General features: G+C 44.7%; 1 protein-coding gene across 2 annotated transcripts in view; it reads right to left on the minus strand.

The window, feature by feature from the left end:
* The window catches only part of LOC134957717 (sterol O-acyltransferase 1-like), an 88,808-nt gene that overhangs the window by 10,579 nt on the left and 60,640 nt on the right, over positions 1-17,589 (minus strand). For both annotated transcript variants that reach the window (XM_063939819.1, XM_063939818.1), the window contains exons 4-12: positions 16,978-17,126; positions 15,278-15,337; positions 14,796-14,903; positions 6,332-6,614; positions 6,170-6,248; positions 2,246-2,327; positions 1,969-2,014; positions 661-790; positions 478-575 (exon numbers count right to left, since the gene is read on the minus strand). In XM_063939819.1, the coding sequence (XP_063795889.1) occupies positions 478-575; positions 661-790; positions 1,969-2,014; positions 2,246-2,327; positions 6,170-6,248; positions 6,332-6,614; positions 14,796-14,903; positions 15,278-15,337; positions 16,978-17,126 (1,035 nt within the window). The remainder of the gene's footprint in view (positions 1-477; positions 576-660; positions 791-1,968; positions 2,015-2,245; positions 2,328-6,169; positions 6,249-6,331; positions 6,615-14,795; positions 14,904-15,277; positions 15,338-16,977; positions 17,127-17,589) is intronic.

The following is a 17,589-nucleotide window of genomic DNA, read 5'->3' on the forward strand; positions in this document are numbered from 1 at the left end:
ACTATGGGATAAAAAATGACCCCCAAATTCTATGATTTAAGCTGGTTTTGAGAGGTTTTTGTAAAAAAAACACCCGAATCCGACAAAAAATTTTCATGGAGGTTTTGCCAAAACGCGTCCGAATCCAAAACCCGAAAAATTTCTGGTGCACATCACTAATATATATATATACATACATACATACATACATACAGACATACATACATACACACACACATATACATATACACACACATACATATACATAGACACACGTAGATTTTAAAGTTATGGAAAAAAAATATGTATGCCCTCTCAACAGTAAAAAGAAAACACAAGAAGCAAATCACCAATTCATTGTCCCTGTCAAAACTGGTGGTTGCCATTAAACTTTATCACCTCTAGATGGCATTAAAGGGTAATTTAGTTAGAACGTTCTATCCGGTTAGACAAGGAAATATAATACACAGCAGACAGTGTGGATAACCATCACGTTACCTTGTAGAACATCCTGTCGGCAAAGCGGAGCATCTCTGCAAAGGCATTGAGCCAGCAATGCAGAAAAGCGAAGAAGGCCAGGAAGAGAATCAGCACACCTGATTATAGAGGGAACATGTATTAGCCAGCACTCCAGTACTCATCTTCACAATACACACTTATCTACCGAAGAGGAGCAAGTACCTGGGAGGATGGAGTTGAAAACACACAGGACCATGATTCGCAAGCTGAAAGGTTCCAGGCTGATATTGTGGAAAAGTGGAATACAGAGCCGGACGAAGACATAGTAGGCATAGAAGAGGCAGCCAAGCACCTGTAACACAACACCGTACAGAAGTGAATTATAGTCGCCACCAGTCTTGTTCCTAGGCCTAGATCAAATTTTAAAAACATTAAAGGTGGAATTCAATTGTTTGAAAAGTCGGTTGGTGGCTGCTTTTTACTGTCTATTAAACAGACACCCAACTGACTTTTCAAACAATTGAATATCGTCATAAGAGTGCAAAATTTGCAACCCAAACTTACATGTAAAACGTGGCCCACAAAATTGTGTGCTCATTTGGTTATTGGGTCAGCCGGTATTTGCTTTAATATTTCAATCAAACCAATATGCCCCTCTGTGATCCAGTGGGCAGCCAAATCAGAAAGTAAGCTGGGCTCATTGACTAAATGTATCTGAATGGCAGATCTAATTAAGACCCTGCATAAATACGTGCGAGGGATATCAGCTAATAAAGAGGGAAAGCAATACTTTACTTTCCACTGTAGTTCAGCTACAAAAGAAAAGTTGACACTCAACACTTGTTTTGTTCTGAAACAAATGACATTTTGGATATAAAAGGCATTTGAAAGCATAGAGCAGTGGTTCTCAAACAGTGTGCCTAGGCACCCTGGGGTGAAGCAAGGCTCTTGCAGGGGTGCCTTGGGTTGGTAGACCAGGACCAAATCAAATTATTTATGGTAAAAGTGATAGGAACCACTGGTTTTGCCTATCACTATGATTATAAAACACGGGGACAGTCAGAAGCAAAACTGTACACCAACACATAACTGACCCTAAGGATGACAAGTAAGCACAATTTACTTCATTTAATATTTTTTTACAAAAATGTATCAGTAAAAAAAAAACAACAAAAAAAAAACAAACTTTTATTCTAGGGGTACCGTGAAAAAAGTCTGATACTCTATGGTGCCGGGGTTCAAGAATGTTTGGGGACTACTGACATAGAACATTATATTGCTCACAAAATTCGATATAATATTGGAAGCTGAAAAATAAAAGTCATTGGGACGGTGAGCACCGATAATGTAAAGAGCACACATCCGCTTAAGTATTTTTCGACCACCAATATCCCCACAATGAGGATGCCCCAGGAAAGAAACAATTTGCTTTTGTAAGAACACAATACAACTTAAGGGAGAGAGTGGGAGGGGGAAGGGCAACAACAAGTAGTGTCCCAATAACTCAAACATAGAAAAGCTCGGAGTTACCTGGAGGAATTTAGTGGCAACATAACCCCATCGTATGGATGGATTCCTATAAGGCAAGAGTAGAACAATTTAAATAGACAAAACATGGTATAAAGTGTCATAGTTTATAGGTTAGTGTCAACACATATCGCTCTCTGTCTCACGTGGTATGAGAGCTAGACAGCTTCATGGGACAAAACAAATAGAGCTTTGCAGCAAATTAGTGCTGGCAGCAGTGGCTTTAGACAAACATGTGTAATATACTGGTAAACAGTACAAAGTAGAAATAGAAATTTACCTTGGATAGTTGTCTCGGTATATCAGGGTAGGAGCAAACAGGAAATACAGGTACTGTGTAACCTGTGGGACTGGAACAACCGCTAAATAGGAGAAAATCATTTAGGACTGGTATTATATATATAAATTCTATGTTATTTATACAGTGCAACAGGGTGTCCGCTCTGTACGGAGAGTAACAATACAACTGAACATCTTTCATAGTTCAGCTAGTAACAAAACAATACAACCAAACACAAGGTGGAGTGTATGAGGGAAAGTGTAGAGTAACTCATTATGGATAGTGAAAGCAAGTAATGAGAACGTGCAAGAGAAAGGAGGTGACCAGAGTGGAGGTGAAGCAGAGATTAGTGGAGGAGAGGTGAGGGCAAGTTAGGCTGGAGATGTAAGAGGGAGTGGGATGATTGAGATCTTTACATGTGAAGGTGGTTAGTATGAACTGTACTCCGTGAATGGCAGAGGGATTAGAGGTGTAAATGAAACAGGCAGCAGCATTATGGATAGACTGAAGTGAGGAGAGGTGGGTGATAGTAGGTCAGAATGGAAGAGGTAACAGTAATTCAGGCGGGAAATTATAAGTACATGGATGGCCACTGTGGGGACATCCATGGTTAGCAACAATCTGACCCTAAATATATTCCGAATGTGGAAGTGGCATGATTGTGAGAGACTGGATGTGGAGAGGGAAGGAGATGGTAACGATAAAGCAGTGACTTGAGATATAAAAGGTGAGGTGGTGTGCTGAACAGTTAGAGAGGATGGGAGGTGAGGGAATCTCAGATGGGCAGAGGAAAAAGTGGTGGGACAGACATACATATTATAGACACACTATATTATATAATATCTCTCTCTCTATATATATTATATTATATATACATACATACACACACATAGTATATTATATACACACCCATATACCGTACATATACACACTGAAGTGCCAAAAGTCATGGTAGGTGACACCACCGCACTGTACCGTCTTGCCCAGAGCTGCATCAGTTGTAATCTTAGATCTTATGTGTCAGTTTAAATACTGGCTGGGCTGCTCATGGCAAGGCGACCTGAATTATTGGAGTTCGAAGGTGGCACAATAGTGGGTATCCAACAGATGGGATATTACATTTCCAAACTTTTACGGACATTCAACATTTTTCAATATATACAGACTCGCATGTGTACTGGGAATACCCCATGGAACCCATCGTGGGCAGTGCAGTGGCCAACTATGGGTACTTAATGATTGTGACCAGCAGCATCTGACCAGAATTGGACGTAGTAACAGACAAGAGACACTGGCTCAAATCACATCCACATTCACTGCAGGAGGTACCAGACACACATCCAGCAAGTCAGTGCAGCATTCTTTAGCTTCTATGGGATATGGGAGCAGAAGACCTCCCAGAGTGCCCCTATGAATACTATGAGACCGAACACATCGCCTCACCTGGGCTTGTGACATCGCTATTTGGACCCTGGAGGACTGGCAACATGTGGTGTGATCTGAGAAGTTAAGATTCCAGTTGTTTCGGGCTGATCGTAGGGTTTGGATGCGGCACAGACCCCATGAAGGACATGGAACCCAGTTGTCAACAAGGCACAGTGCAGGCTGATGGTAGCTCTATAATGGTAGAGCCATGACATGTGAACATAGTGTGTTCACGTGGCATGGGTTTAGTCTTCCTGAACATATCATTGACCAATAACCACTAAGTTGCAGTGTTTGGTGACCATTTGCAGCCCTTAATGTACACCCACAACGATGCAATATTCCAGCAGGATAATGCACCGTGTCTTCGATCGCAAGTTGTCCAGAATTGGTTCATGAAGCATTATGGAGAGTTCCAACAAATGGCGTGGCTACCACATTCGACAGGCACGAAACCAATCAAAGATTTATTGGAAGCGGTGGAGAGATCCATTTGCACCAAAGATTCTGCATCTACAAATATAAGGGAGCTGTCGGAAGCTATCCAGACGGCATAGGTCGACATTTCTCCAGAGGTCTTCTGCTCACTTGTGGAATCGATGCTGCACTTCGCCATGCTAGAGAGGGCCTACACGATACTAGGCATCTATCATATAACTTTTGGCACTTCAGTGTATGTATGCACACACACACCTACATACAATAAGATAATTTATCAGATGAAAGACAAAATATCTTTATTTTTACAAAATTATGAATGAAACCATAATAACCAGTATCCTCAGCCCCCTGAATTAAGCCTTCACCCATTAGACTATGTTAATTACTCATGAAATCATATTACTTGCTGCCATTCTTTGCTAAATTTCCTCTAAGTTTGACTAAATAAGTATATAAAAATAAAAGCACAAACTAAACGGATTGTGCCCAGTGGGGTAATGCCTTATTCCTTTGTACATACTGACAGCTAACCAAGTGGGTTTGTTATCAAACCAAAAAAACGTTAGCAATTAGGCAAAACCATGTTACAGTGCAGGTGGGGCAGATGTAGCATGTGCAGAGAGAGTTAGATTTGGGTGGGTTATATTGGTTCTGTGTATAGTAAATACTGGCTGCTTAATTTTTACACTGCAATTTAGATTTTAGTTTGAACACATCCCACCCAAATCTAAATCTCTCTGCACGTTACATCTGCCCCACATGCAGTGCACTTGGTTTTGCTCAATTGCTAACTTTTTTGGTTTGCTAACAAACCTGAATTAGGGTGGTTATTCAGAGTTGTTCGCTGTGCAGCGATGAGGCATAAAAACGGCACTTCTGCGCATGCGTATGCGGCGCAATGCGCACGCGCAACGTACTATTACAGCGAACGATGTACTTTCACACAGGGTCTAGCGAAGCTTTTCAGTCGCACTGCTGGCTGCAGAGTGATTGACATGAAGTGGGAGTTTCTGGGTGTCAACTGACCGTTTTCAGGGAGTGTTCGAAAAAACGCAGGCGTGCCAGGAAAAACGCATGCAAGGCTGGGCGAACGCAGGGCGTGTTTCTTACGTCAAAACAGGAACTGAACAGTCTGAAGTGATCGCAAGCGCTGAGTAGATTTTGAGCTACTCTAAGGGGTATATTCAATTAAAGTCGGATCCATTCTGACATGTATTTGACGGAATGGATCAGAAAACCCCTATTCAATCCCATCTAAAATTCGACTTTTTCAAGTCGAATTTAGTTGGGACCCAGAAGAGGAGAGGGGGCGAACCGCGGGGAGACAGCCGGCGGGCATACAGGGAGATCAGCGATACGGAGTAGTGCTGCAGCAGGATGTCACTCAGCCGCCCGACCTCACGGCAGCTTCAAACCGGGTCCAGCAGTGTGCTGGAGCCGCGTGGAAGCTGCCGTGAGGTCGGGCGGGTGAGTGACATCCAGCTGCAGCGCTACTGTAGCGCTGATCTCCCTGTATGCCCGCCGGCTGTCCCCCCGTTTCCCTGCGGCTCCCCCTTCCTCGCCTCCTCATCTCAGTCAGACATCATTTTGATGTCGGACTGAGATGTTCGAAAAGGGGGCCAAATCCTGTCGGATGTTGCCCCGTTTTCAACATCAACACGTGGATCGGCAGCTATTCCGCCGATCCACGTGCTTTTCGACAAGTCGAATTTATCAACTTGTTGAAAAATGTAGCAAAATATTGAATAGGTCGAATCAGGATTCGACCTTAAAAAGTCGAAAACTGCTGTCTTTTCGACAAACGGCAGTTTTCGACTTCAATTGAATATACCCCTAAAACTGCACACACAAAAAAAAAAAACACAACAAAAAAAAACTTTGTAGCCACTCTGCGATCCTTTCATTCGCACTTCTGCTAAGCTAAAATACACTCCCACTGGGAGGCGGCATAGCGTTTACACGGCTGCCACAAACTGCTAGCTAGCGAACAACTCGGAATGACCACCCAGGCCCCAAGCCCGGAAAACAAAATTGGGATTTGAACAGCTCGTCACTCACTTGATTTTTCCTTGGTAAAAGAGAAGATTCGAGGGGCATTTTCTCGCACAAAAGAATGTGCCTTCATCATCAGTCGCACCTAATAGGAAATTAGGGAACATGAATATGTTATGGGAAAACTGAAAAATGCTAATTAATCTTTTGTCCTAAAAGCTACTGTACCTGCTCCAGGATGACAATAAACCGTGATGCTGGGGGTAAACTGTACTGCACAACTATGTATGCAGGGCAGAAGCCAAGGCCAAACAGCTGAAATGACAGGTAGAGCGACCCAAAGACAATAGAGCGCAAGGTGCGATGAGAAGCGGCCTTGTATCCCTGGGCCCACATTGAGAAGAGGACATATGGGATGATCAGTGTGCTCAGGAACATGGCTATCCACGTGGATAACACAATAGGGAATTTACCAAAGGCGTAAACCAAAAGATCAAACTCCAAAACGAGTCTGCAAAATGAGAAATGCAAGTCATACAGCAAGTATAATGGAACACACAGAGAATCGTGCAGATCATGTGAATGTTATCACAAACTATTCAAGACATGATAGCTTCCTTATTCCAGATAGTCTACCTGCTATAGACGTCACATCTACTGTAGGAGAATGTGTGGCTCTACAACAATAGGCTACTTGTGAGACTGAACAGATCAGCTACTGAAGACTCGTCATACTGGTCAAATTTAAAAAACGCTAAAGTGAAGGATTGTGGGATTTTTGTGACACATGTACGTTTAAGGGACAAACGGCTAAAACACGTCCCCTCCTTGTTTTAATAATCTTTCCACAAAACAAAATCTCAGTGTTTTAAATGTGGTGCTAAGCCACCCTGAAGAAATTGGTGCAGTCGTATACATATAGATGCTTTAAACAACTAAAAAGGTATGCGGTCATGATGTGAACATTCAGAATACAGAATGTCGGAACTGGCACAATGTCAACAACCAGTATATCAACACAATATTTTAGGGTTAGGCTGCAATTAGGGTTAGGATTACACTAAAAATCCCATTGTCTACATTCTGTTGCTCTTCACAATGCTGACATTATTAAAGTGTCGACATTGTGCAAGTCAACACTGATATATGAACAAGAGAGCAGGTGCACCATACAACCATTAGAATTATAATACATTTAACTATACATATCTGAGGTTCTTGGCATATATTGGCCAATATATGATCTTGCCCACCAATCGTCATGGTGTCCTCAATCGGACAGGTCTGATTGAGGTCACCATGACGATCGGTGGGCAGGCTCATATATTGGCCAATGTATGCCAAGAACCTCAGATATGTATAGTTAAATGTATTATAATTCTAATGGGTGTATGGTGCACCTGCTCTCTTGTTCCTATGTTGTAGTAATAAGTCCAAGCACGGTAGCACATCCTATTATAAGTAGCTATGGTGTGCAGTCCAGACCCCCTCCCCCAATATGTTCAACATTATGCTGTTGACATTCTGAAAGTTAACATAATATACCACACCCAACTAAACAACAACCACACAATTATATAGATTCTGTGCTCTTATTCAGTTGATATCTACCAATGTCATAGCCATCACCTAATGGGTATTTCCATCAGGTATAGAAATAATAAGATTTTACTTACCGGTAAATCTATTTCTCGTAGTCCGTAGTGGATGCTGGGGACTCCGTAAGGACCATGGGGAATAGCGGGCTCTGCAGGAGACTGGGCACTCTAAAGAAAGATTTAGTACTATCTGGTGTGCACTGGCTCCTCCCTCTATGCCCCTCCTCCAGACCTCAGTTAAGGAAACTGTGCCCGGAAGAGCAGACATTATAAGGAAAGGATTTTGGAATCTCGGGTAAGACTCATACCAGCCACACCGTATAACTTGTGATACACTTATCCAGTCAACAGTATGAACAACAACAGGGCATCAACAATGGATGCCAACATAACATAACCCATTATTAAGCAATAACTATGTACACGTATTGCAGAAAGTCCGCACTTGGGACGGGCGCCCAGCATCCACTACGGACTACGAGAAATAGATTTACCGCTAAGTAAAATCTTATTTTCTCTGACGTCCTAGTGGATGCTGGGGACTCCGTAAGGACCATGGGGATTACACCAAAGCTCCCAAACGGGCGGGAGATTGCGGATGACTCTGCAGCACCGAATGGGCAAACTCAAGGTCCTCCTCAGCCAGGGTATCAAACTTGTAGAATTTTGCAAATGTGTTTGAACCCGATCAAGTAGTAGCTCGGCAAAGCTGTAATGCTGAGACCCCTCGGGCAGCCGCCCAAGAAGAGCCCACCTTCCTAGTGGAATGGGCTTTCACTGATTTTGGATGCGGCAATCCAGCCGCAGAATGAGCCTGCTGTATCGTGTTACAGATCCAGCGGGCAACGGCTTGCTTTGAAGCAGGAGCACCCAACTTGTTGGGGGCATATAGGATAAACAGCGAGTCAGTTTTCCGGATTCCAGCCGTTCGGGCTACATAAATCTTCAAAGCCCTGACTACATCTAGTAACCTGGAATCCTCCAAGTCATGAGTAGCCGCAGGCACTACAATAGGTTGGTTCAAATGAAAAGATGACACCACCTTTGGCAGAAATTGGGGACGAGTCCGCAATTCTGCCCTGTCCATATGAAAAACCAGATAGGGGCTTTTACATGACAAAGCCGCCAATTCTGACACACGCCTAGCCGAAGCTAATGCCAATAGCATGACCACCTTCCACGTGAGATACTTTAGCTCCACTGTCTTAAGTGGTTCAAACCAGTGGGATTTTAGGAAACCCAACACCACGTTGAGATCCCAAGGTGCCACTGGTGGCACAAAAGGGGGCTGAATATGCAGCACTCCCTTAACAAACGTCTGAACTTCAGGAAGAGACGCCAGTTCCTTTTGAAAGAAAATGGATAGGGCCGAAATCTGGACCTTTATGGATCCCAACTTCAAGCCCATAGTCACTCCAGACTGTAGAAAGTGCAGAAATCTGCCCAGTTGGAATTCCTCTGTAGGGGCCTTCCTGGCCTCACACCAAGCAACATATTTTCGCCATATGCGGTGATAATGCTTTGCTGTCACGTCCTTCCTAGCCTTTATCAGCGTAGGAATAACTTCCTCCGGAATGCCTTTTTCCGCTAGGATCCGGCGTTCAACCGCCATGCCGTCAAACGCAGCCGCGGTAAGTCTTGGAACAGGCAGGGCCCCTGTTGCAACAGGTCCTGTCTGAGAGGCAGAAGCCATGGGTCCTCTGTGAGCATTTCTTGCAATTCCGGGTACCAAGGTCTTCTTGGCCAATCCGGAACAATGAGTATTGTTCTCACTCCTCTTCTTCTTACGATTCTCAGTACCTTGGGTATGAGAGGAAGAGGAGGGAACACATAGACCGACTGGAACACCCACGGTGTTACCAGGGCGTCCACAGCTATCGCCTGAGGGTCTCTTGACCTGGCGCAATACCGTTGCAGCTTTTTGTGGAGACGGGACGCCATCATGTCTACCTGTGGCAGTTCCCATCGATTTGTAATCTGAATGAAGACTTCTTGATGAAGTCCCCACTCTCCCGGGTGGAGGTCGTGTCTGCTGAGGAAGTCTGCTTCCCAGTTGTCCACTCCCGGAATGAACACTGCCGATAGTGCTTGTACGTGATTCTCCGCCCACCGAAGAATCCTGGTGGCTTCCGCCATCGCGACTCTGCTTCTTGTGCCGCCCTGGCGGTTTACATGAGCCACCGCGGTGATGTTGTCTGACTGAATCAGCACCGGTTGGTTGCGAAGCAGGGGCTCCGCTTGACTCAGGGCGTTGAATATGGCCCTTAGTTCCAGGATATTTATGTGCAGACAAGCCTCCTGGCTTGACCACAACCCTTGGAAGTTTCTTCCCTGAGTGACTGCCCCCCACCCTCGGAGGCTCGCATCTGTGGTCACCAGGACCCAGTCCTGTATGCCGAATCTGCTGCCCTCGAGAAGGTGAGCACTCTGTAGCCACCACAGAAGAGACACTCTGGCCCTGGGGGACAGGGTGATCAGCCGATGCATCTGAAGATGCGATCCGGACCATTTGTCCAACAGATCCCATTGAAAGATCCTCGCATGGAACCTGCCGAAGGGAATGGCTTCGTACGCTGCCACCATCTTTCCCAGGACTCGCGTGCAGTGATGCACCGACACCTGTTTCTGTTTTAAGAGGTCTCTGACTAGAGTCACAAGCTCTTGAGCCTTCTCCGTCGGGAGAAACACCTTCTTCTGGTCTAGGTCAAGAATCATGCCCAGAAAGGGTAGGAATCAGCTGCGACTTTGGGATATTCAGAATCCAGCCATGCTGTTGCAACACTTCCTGTGAGTGCGCTACGCTGATCTGCAACTGCTCCCTCGATCTCGCCTTTATGAGGAGATCGTCCAAGTATGGGATAACTGACTCCTTGCTTTCTCAGGATCACCATCATTTCTGCCATTACCTTGGTAAATATTCTCGGTGCCGTGGACAGACCAAACGGCAACGTCTGGAATTGGTAATGACAGTCCTGTACCACAAATCTGAGGTACTCCTGATGAGGCGGATAAATGGGGACATGCAAGTAAGCATCCTTGATGTCCAGAGACACCATAAAATCCCCCTCTTCCAGGCTTGCAATGACCGCTCTGAGCAATTCCATTTTGAACTTGAATCTTTTCAGATAAATGTTCAGGGACTTTAAATTTAATATAGGTCGGACCGAACCGTCCGGTTTCGGTACTACAAACATTGTGGAATAGTATCCCTTCCCCTGTTGAGGAAGGGGAACCTTTACCACCACCTGCTGGAGAAATAGCTTGTGAATTGCCGCTACCACTACTTCCCTTTCTATGGGGGAAACTGGCAGGGCCGATCTTGGGTAACGTTGAGGGGGCATCACCTCGAATTCCAGCTTGTATCCCTGAGACACAATCTATATAGCCTAGGGATCCACCTGTGAGCGAACCCACTGGTGGCTGAAATGTCGGAGATGCGCCCCCACCGCTCCTGGCTCCAGCCGTGGAGCCCCAGCGTCATGCGGTGGATTTAGTGGAAGCCGGGGAGGACTTCTGTTCCTGGGAACTAGCTGTAAGGTGCAGCTTTTTTCCTCTGCCCCTGCCTCTAGCAAGAAAGGAAGCACCTCTGACCTTCTTGCTTCTTTGTGCGCGAAAGGACTGCATTTGGTAATACGATGCTTTCTTCGGTTGTGAGGGAATATATGGCAAAAAGTTTGACTTCCCAGCAGTAGCTGTGGAAACCAGGTCCGAGAGACCGTCCGCAAACAATTCCTCACCCTTGTAAGGTAACACCTCCATGTGTTTGTTGGAGTCGGCATCACCTGTCCACTGCAGAGTCCACAGGACCCTCCTGGCAGAAATTGACATTGCATTAATTCTAGAGCCCAGTAGGCAAATGTCCCTCTGGGCATCCCTCATATATAGGACAGTGTCTTGTATATGCCCCAGGGTCAGCATAATGGTATCCCTTTCTAAGGTATCCATTTCCTCAGACAGATTATCTGTCCACGCTGCTACAGCACTACACATCCACGCCGACGCAATTGCCGGCCTCAGTAGAGTCCCTGAATGTGTATAAATAGATTTCAGGATACTTTCCTGCTTTCTATCTGCAGGATCCTTTAGGGTGGCCGTATCCTGCGACGGCAGGGCCACCTTCTTAGATAAGCGTGTCAGAGCTTTATCTACCCTAGGGGAGGATTCCCAGCGCACCCTGTCCTCTGGCGGGAAAGGGTACGCCATAAATAACCTTTTGGAAATCAGGACTTTCTTATCTGAGGAATCCCACGCTCTTTCACATAACTCATTTAACTCATGTGAAGAGGGTAAAGTCACCTCTTGCTTTTTCTCCCCATACATATAAACCCTCTTGTCAGGGACAGGGTTTACCTCTGATATGTGTAAAATATCCTTCATCGCTATAATCATGTAACGTATAGCTTTTGTCATTTTTGGTTGCAATTTTGCATCATCGTCGTCGACACTGGAGTCAGAATCTGTGTCGACATCTGTGTCAACCATTTTGGATAGTGGGCGCTGTTGAGACCCTGAGTGCCTCTGCGCTGTAGGATCAGGCATGGGTTGAGACCCTGACTGGCCCGAGGTATCAGCTTTATCCAACCTTTCATGTAAGGAGTTTACATTATCATTTAACACATTCCACATATCCATCCAATCAGGTGTCGGCACCGTCGGCGGTGACACGTCAGTCAACTGCACTTGCTCTGCCTCAACATAGCCCTCTTCGTCAAACATGTTGACACACGCGTACCGACACACCACACACACAGGGGAAGCTCTAAATGAGGACAGGACCCCCACAAGGCCTTTTGGTGAGACAGAGAGAGAGTTTGCCAGCACACACCCCAGCGCTATATAACCCAGGGATTACACAGTAACTTAGTGTTTACCCAGTAGCTGCTGTAATATGATTTATGAGCCTAAATTTATGTGCCCCCCCCCTCTTTTTCACCCTTCTACCGTGATTCTGCAGGGTAGAGCCTGGGGAGCTTCCTCTCAGCGGAGCAGTGGAAGGAAAATGGCGCTGGTGAGTGCTGAGGAAGAAGGCCCCGCCCCCTCAGCGGCGGGCTTCTGTCCCACGATTTCTTGTAAAATAAATGGCGGGGTCTCATACATATAACAGTGTGCCACTGTTTATATGCAGCATTCGCCAGGAGGTAACAATTGCTGCCCAGGGCGCCCCCCCCCCCCCCTGCGCCCTGCACCCTACAGTGACCGGAGTGTGTGGGTTAGTGTGGGCGCAATGGCGCACAGCTGCAGTGCTGTGCGCTACCTCATGTGAAGACAGGAGTCTTCTGCCGCCGATTTCGATGTCTTCTCCGCTTCTGCTGGCTTCTGTCTTCTGGCTCTGCAAGGGGGACGGCGGCAGGGCTCCGGGAACGGACGACAAGGTCAGGTCCTGTGTTCGATCCCTCTGGAGCTAATGGTGTCCAGTAGCCTAAGAAACGCAACCTAGCCGCAGTTAGTAGGTTTGCTTCTCTCCCCTCAGTCCCACGTAGCAGAGAGTCTGTTGCCAGCAGAAGCTCTCTGAAAATAAAAAACCTAACTAAAATACTTTCTTATTAGCAAGCTCAGGAGAGCTCACTAAAAGCACCCAGCTCTGTCCGGGCACAGATTCTAACTGAGGTCTGGAGGAGGGGCATAGAGGGAGGAGCCAGTGCACACCAGATGGTACTAAATCTTTCTTTAGAGTGCCCAGACTCCTGCGGAGCCCGCTATTCCCCATGGTCCTTACGGAGTCCCCAGCATCCACTAGGACGTCAGAGAAATTATTATTATGTTTGTAAAGTTAAATCAGTAGAAGTCAATTACATAGACACAGTAAAGATTGGCAGATACCAATACTTCAAAAAGATATTGGAGAAAAAATGCTGCTTGTCCCGAGATCAGATTTATCTGTGTACTACATGGAGAGAATCAAGGCATGTCATGCTATTAATAGGCAAGGCTGTTGGATGTACAAACTGCTTAGCTTGAGGGATATAATGCCAAGGCCAAACACAGCACTAAATGACAGATTGTGTACATAACCATAGACAAAATATCTTGGCCACGCTTATATACTGTGACCACTTTATCTTGTAATAAAAGCAGCCAGTGGGTCTGAGCCCATGTAGGATTCTAGAACCCACTAGCCTTGGCCCCCAGACAGTCAAAAACTCTTTGGGTCAAACACTCAACTCATGGAACAAGCCACAGACCTTGCTGGAAATAAGATTCTTATAACCTAAAATAAATCCTATGGAAAAAGGCCACATTTCAGCAGTCTAGAACTTGGAATATGGTGTCACTTTAATTGGTACATGTTGTTCACACACAAAAAGAGCAGCCATTTTGTGAGACGAACCAGTAATGACCCCATCAACACACTAAGAACTATTGATAGAACCGAGAACAAGCTGGTAGTGATTTGAAAGGCTGAACAATAGTTCAGTCAACTAAATGGCTGCCTCTATGGTGTGTGAAAATGCACACATATTAGACCTGTTTGTAAATATGGACAGACCCAACCATTATCTCTGAAAAAACTAATAAATAAACCTGTTAGACTGTACGCCCAATTCGGCAGGCCTATGTTGTGTGTGTTAGGATTCCCTCAATATATCATGCAGTGAAATGTATCAGTGTTTCATAGTACAGGTTGAGTATCCCATATCCAAATATTCCGAAATACGGAATATTCCGAAATACGGACTTTTTTGAGTGAGAGTGAGAAAACCTTTGTTTTCTGATGGCTCAAAGTACACAAACTTTGTTTAATACACACAGTTATTAAAAATATTGTATTAAATGACCTTCAGGCTGAGTGTATAAGGTGTATATGAAACATTAATGAATTGTGTAAATGTAGATACACTTTGTTCAATGCACAAAGTTACAAAAAATATTGGCTAAAATTACCTTCCGGCTGTGTGTATAAGGTGTATATGTAACATAAATGCATTCTGTGCTTAGACTTGGGTCCCATCACCATGATATCTCATTATGGTATGCAATTATTCCAAAATACGGAAAAATCCGATATCCAAAATACCTCTGGTCCCAAGCATTTTGGATAAGGGATACTCAACCTGTATTACATCTGCCACCTACAAATGTAAAATAACACTTACCTGCCCTTGTCAATGCAATCCACAACCAATGTACTAAGAATGAAGAGGATGAGGAGGGCAATGAACATGTGGTAGATCGTACGGAAGTGATTGACCTCGAACAGCTCGCTGTATAAAACAAATGACCGTTACGGTTTATTTATCAAAGTTACAACCAAACACAGGAAATAAAAAGCAGTTTTGAGCTCTCCCTTACTAAATTAAGTGTCCTAGTTGTCATTAGGTATAATAACATTTACTTATATTGCACCATAATACATTCAGTTGGATTAAACTTGTGAATAGATGCATACAGTAGTTTAGTCAGATATTTAAATAGGTAAGCAGTATAACTAAAAGGTGGCCTGGAACTAGCCGGTGATAGAGGAAGAGCAGTATTAGCACAGCAACAAATGGCTGCCTTCACACTACTATGGCAACACTGCATCTCTATATGGTACAATGCTCATACAGCCAACTTACATACAAGAACATGCACTTACTCTAGAAGAGAGCGTCTCGATACAAAGAGCTTCCCATGCTCAGGCGGTGGTTTCCCGGTCCTGAAAGTAAAAGTTAATATCTTAGGTTATTATTAAGTTGCCACGTATAAACCCAAAAGCCACCCACAGAAAAAAAAAAGAGAAAAAAAAAAAAAAAAAAAAAGAGAGAGACTGACGCTGAACCCAGCTTAACCCAAGCATAGACATAACAAGCTTAAACCTCAAGGGTTATACTATATACAGTGCTAACTTCTATATAAACTCCGCTATCGCTTACCACTTGGCATTTTCTCTGTACCAAGCTATTATGAACATAGCTTTAAGACTGTAGAGATGTCTAGTATCCTAAGAAGGTGATACAATATCATACATGTAATACATTTATATTCTTATGTAATTGTATCAAAGGTGGACATGAACACCAGACTTCAAGTAACTACAGATGTGTCCACATACACCTAGCCTCATAACGCACCAAACAACCCCATTTATCGTACCCTCGACTTTATTACTTAGCAGTGCCAAAACACTAACCTAAGTATATTGAGGCAGATGTATGAAACTGTACCCTAGCATTCGTTATGTGCACTTGGCACTTCACTGCATTATTGCGGTATTTAGAACTCACCCTTCTCCCTAATGCATGATTGGTGCTCCGTCCCCTTAAAGAATTCGTTATGGCCAGGGGTGGCGATGCAGTCACACAGCTCTCTTCGGTGTTCGTTGTGGACTTGCACATGCGCAGTGTGCTCGCTTCCCAGCGTCCACCGTGCCTGTCACCTTGCAAATGCGTGAATCCTCTGTAAGGACTCCGGGGACCAGAGGCATGCGTGGCAGCGCGCATGCCCCTTCTCCCCAGTGCCCAGTGAGCTGTGCTGTGTGACCCGGCGCATGCGCGTAGGCGCCCTAAAGATGCCCTGGGCTATCAGTAAAGTTTTATTTAAAAAAATAAAAAACACATCAAGGCAGCTACAAAGCTGCAGCACCAGCACCGACCTGGCGAAGTGACAGAGGGGGCTTAACGAGCGGTAAGTCATTATGCGGTGACTTTATACCAATTCTTTTCCAAAAGAAAAAAAAAACCTATTATACTATATGTGAACTAAAACGCAAGTTTGAGGAAAAAGTAGCACTATAACAACATAGTAGCAGGAAAAGGTAGCAAAGTTTAGGATAAAGTATACAGCATGGCAATCATACCAGTATTCTGCTACATGACGGAAAATGTACAAAGACACATTTGTAATCCACCCAAGAGAACATTAACAGATTTAGGGGGTTTAGGGATTTGATTGTGGCTTTATAGTAATAATCCTGTTTACCACATCTATAGAATATCGGGCTAATTCAGCATGGATCACATTTGTAAAGCTGCCTGTAGGCAGATGTTCCCCCCAGACTCCCAGGACTCAGGCCGGCCATTGCAGCACTGCTTGCAAGGCCAAGGAAACTGCATCTCACAACACAGTACTTGGCCTCGCCACTCCCGGAAAAAGAGGGCAATGTGCCCATTTCTGGCAACGCAGGCTGCCCCCACCCCTCCACCGAACAATATACTGCTTTTGGCAGGACCCATTCTGTACATGTGCAGAACAGTTTCTTCGCATATGCAGTTTCCAGATTATGGAGAAACTGCGCGGAGGATCGCAGGAGCAATCTATACTGAATAACCCCCGCAGTAATGTTACATTTTCGATTACCTCACTTTGTGACCATCTTTTTCTTCATTTCCTGGGTAGAAGTTGGTGGCTGAGGCAGAGGTTTCAAGAGCAGTGGATTCTTCAATAAAGTTGTTCACAAATTCATTGAAGTGAATGTCTACTTCCTTCATTAATTCACTCTTCAGAAACTAAGGGTGGGAAAAAGAAACACTGAGAGCCGGATTAAGTTAGCGGCGGAAGCCACCAGAAATGCGTGTTAGGTCATGGAAAGGCTGGCGCTGCTCGCAGCCTACGAGGGTATGCGCAGCATCAGTCCTTTCATTAATGGGAAGAAAAATGACCACCACAAGCTGCCATGTAATTGAATCAAGCCCCTAATATACTATGATAATGTAGTATTAATTATATGTCCAAAACTTAAAGTCTAAGGAATACATTGATACAGATTAATGTACATTTCTGTAGGTTATGAAGTAACACACAGATAGGGACGGGTACTTCTCTCGCCCTTGCAGGCATCTGCAAACTTAGGGCCAGCTCATTTAGAAGAGGGGGTCTCTTTTCTCAAATAGTGTGGTCATCAGCATATGATTATTATTACTCCTGATAACTATTTTAGACTGTTACTTCCTCAAAAATTGACAAAACATG

This window comes from Pseudophryne corroboree, chromosome 9 (genome assembly GCF_028390025.1).
Source record: "Pseudophryne corroboree isolate aPseCor3 chromosome 9, aPseCor3.hap2, whole genome shotgun sequence".
Classification (NCBI taxonomy): Eukaryota; Metazoa; Chordata; class Amphibia; order Anura; family Myobatrachidae; genus Pseudophryne; species Pseudophryne corroboree.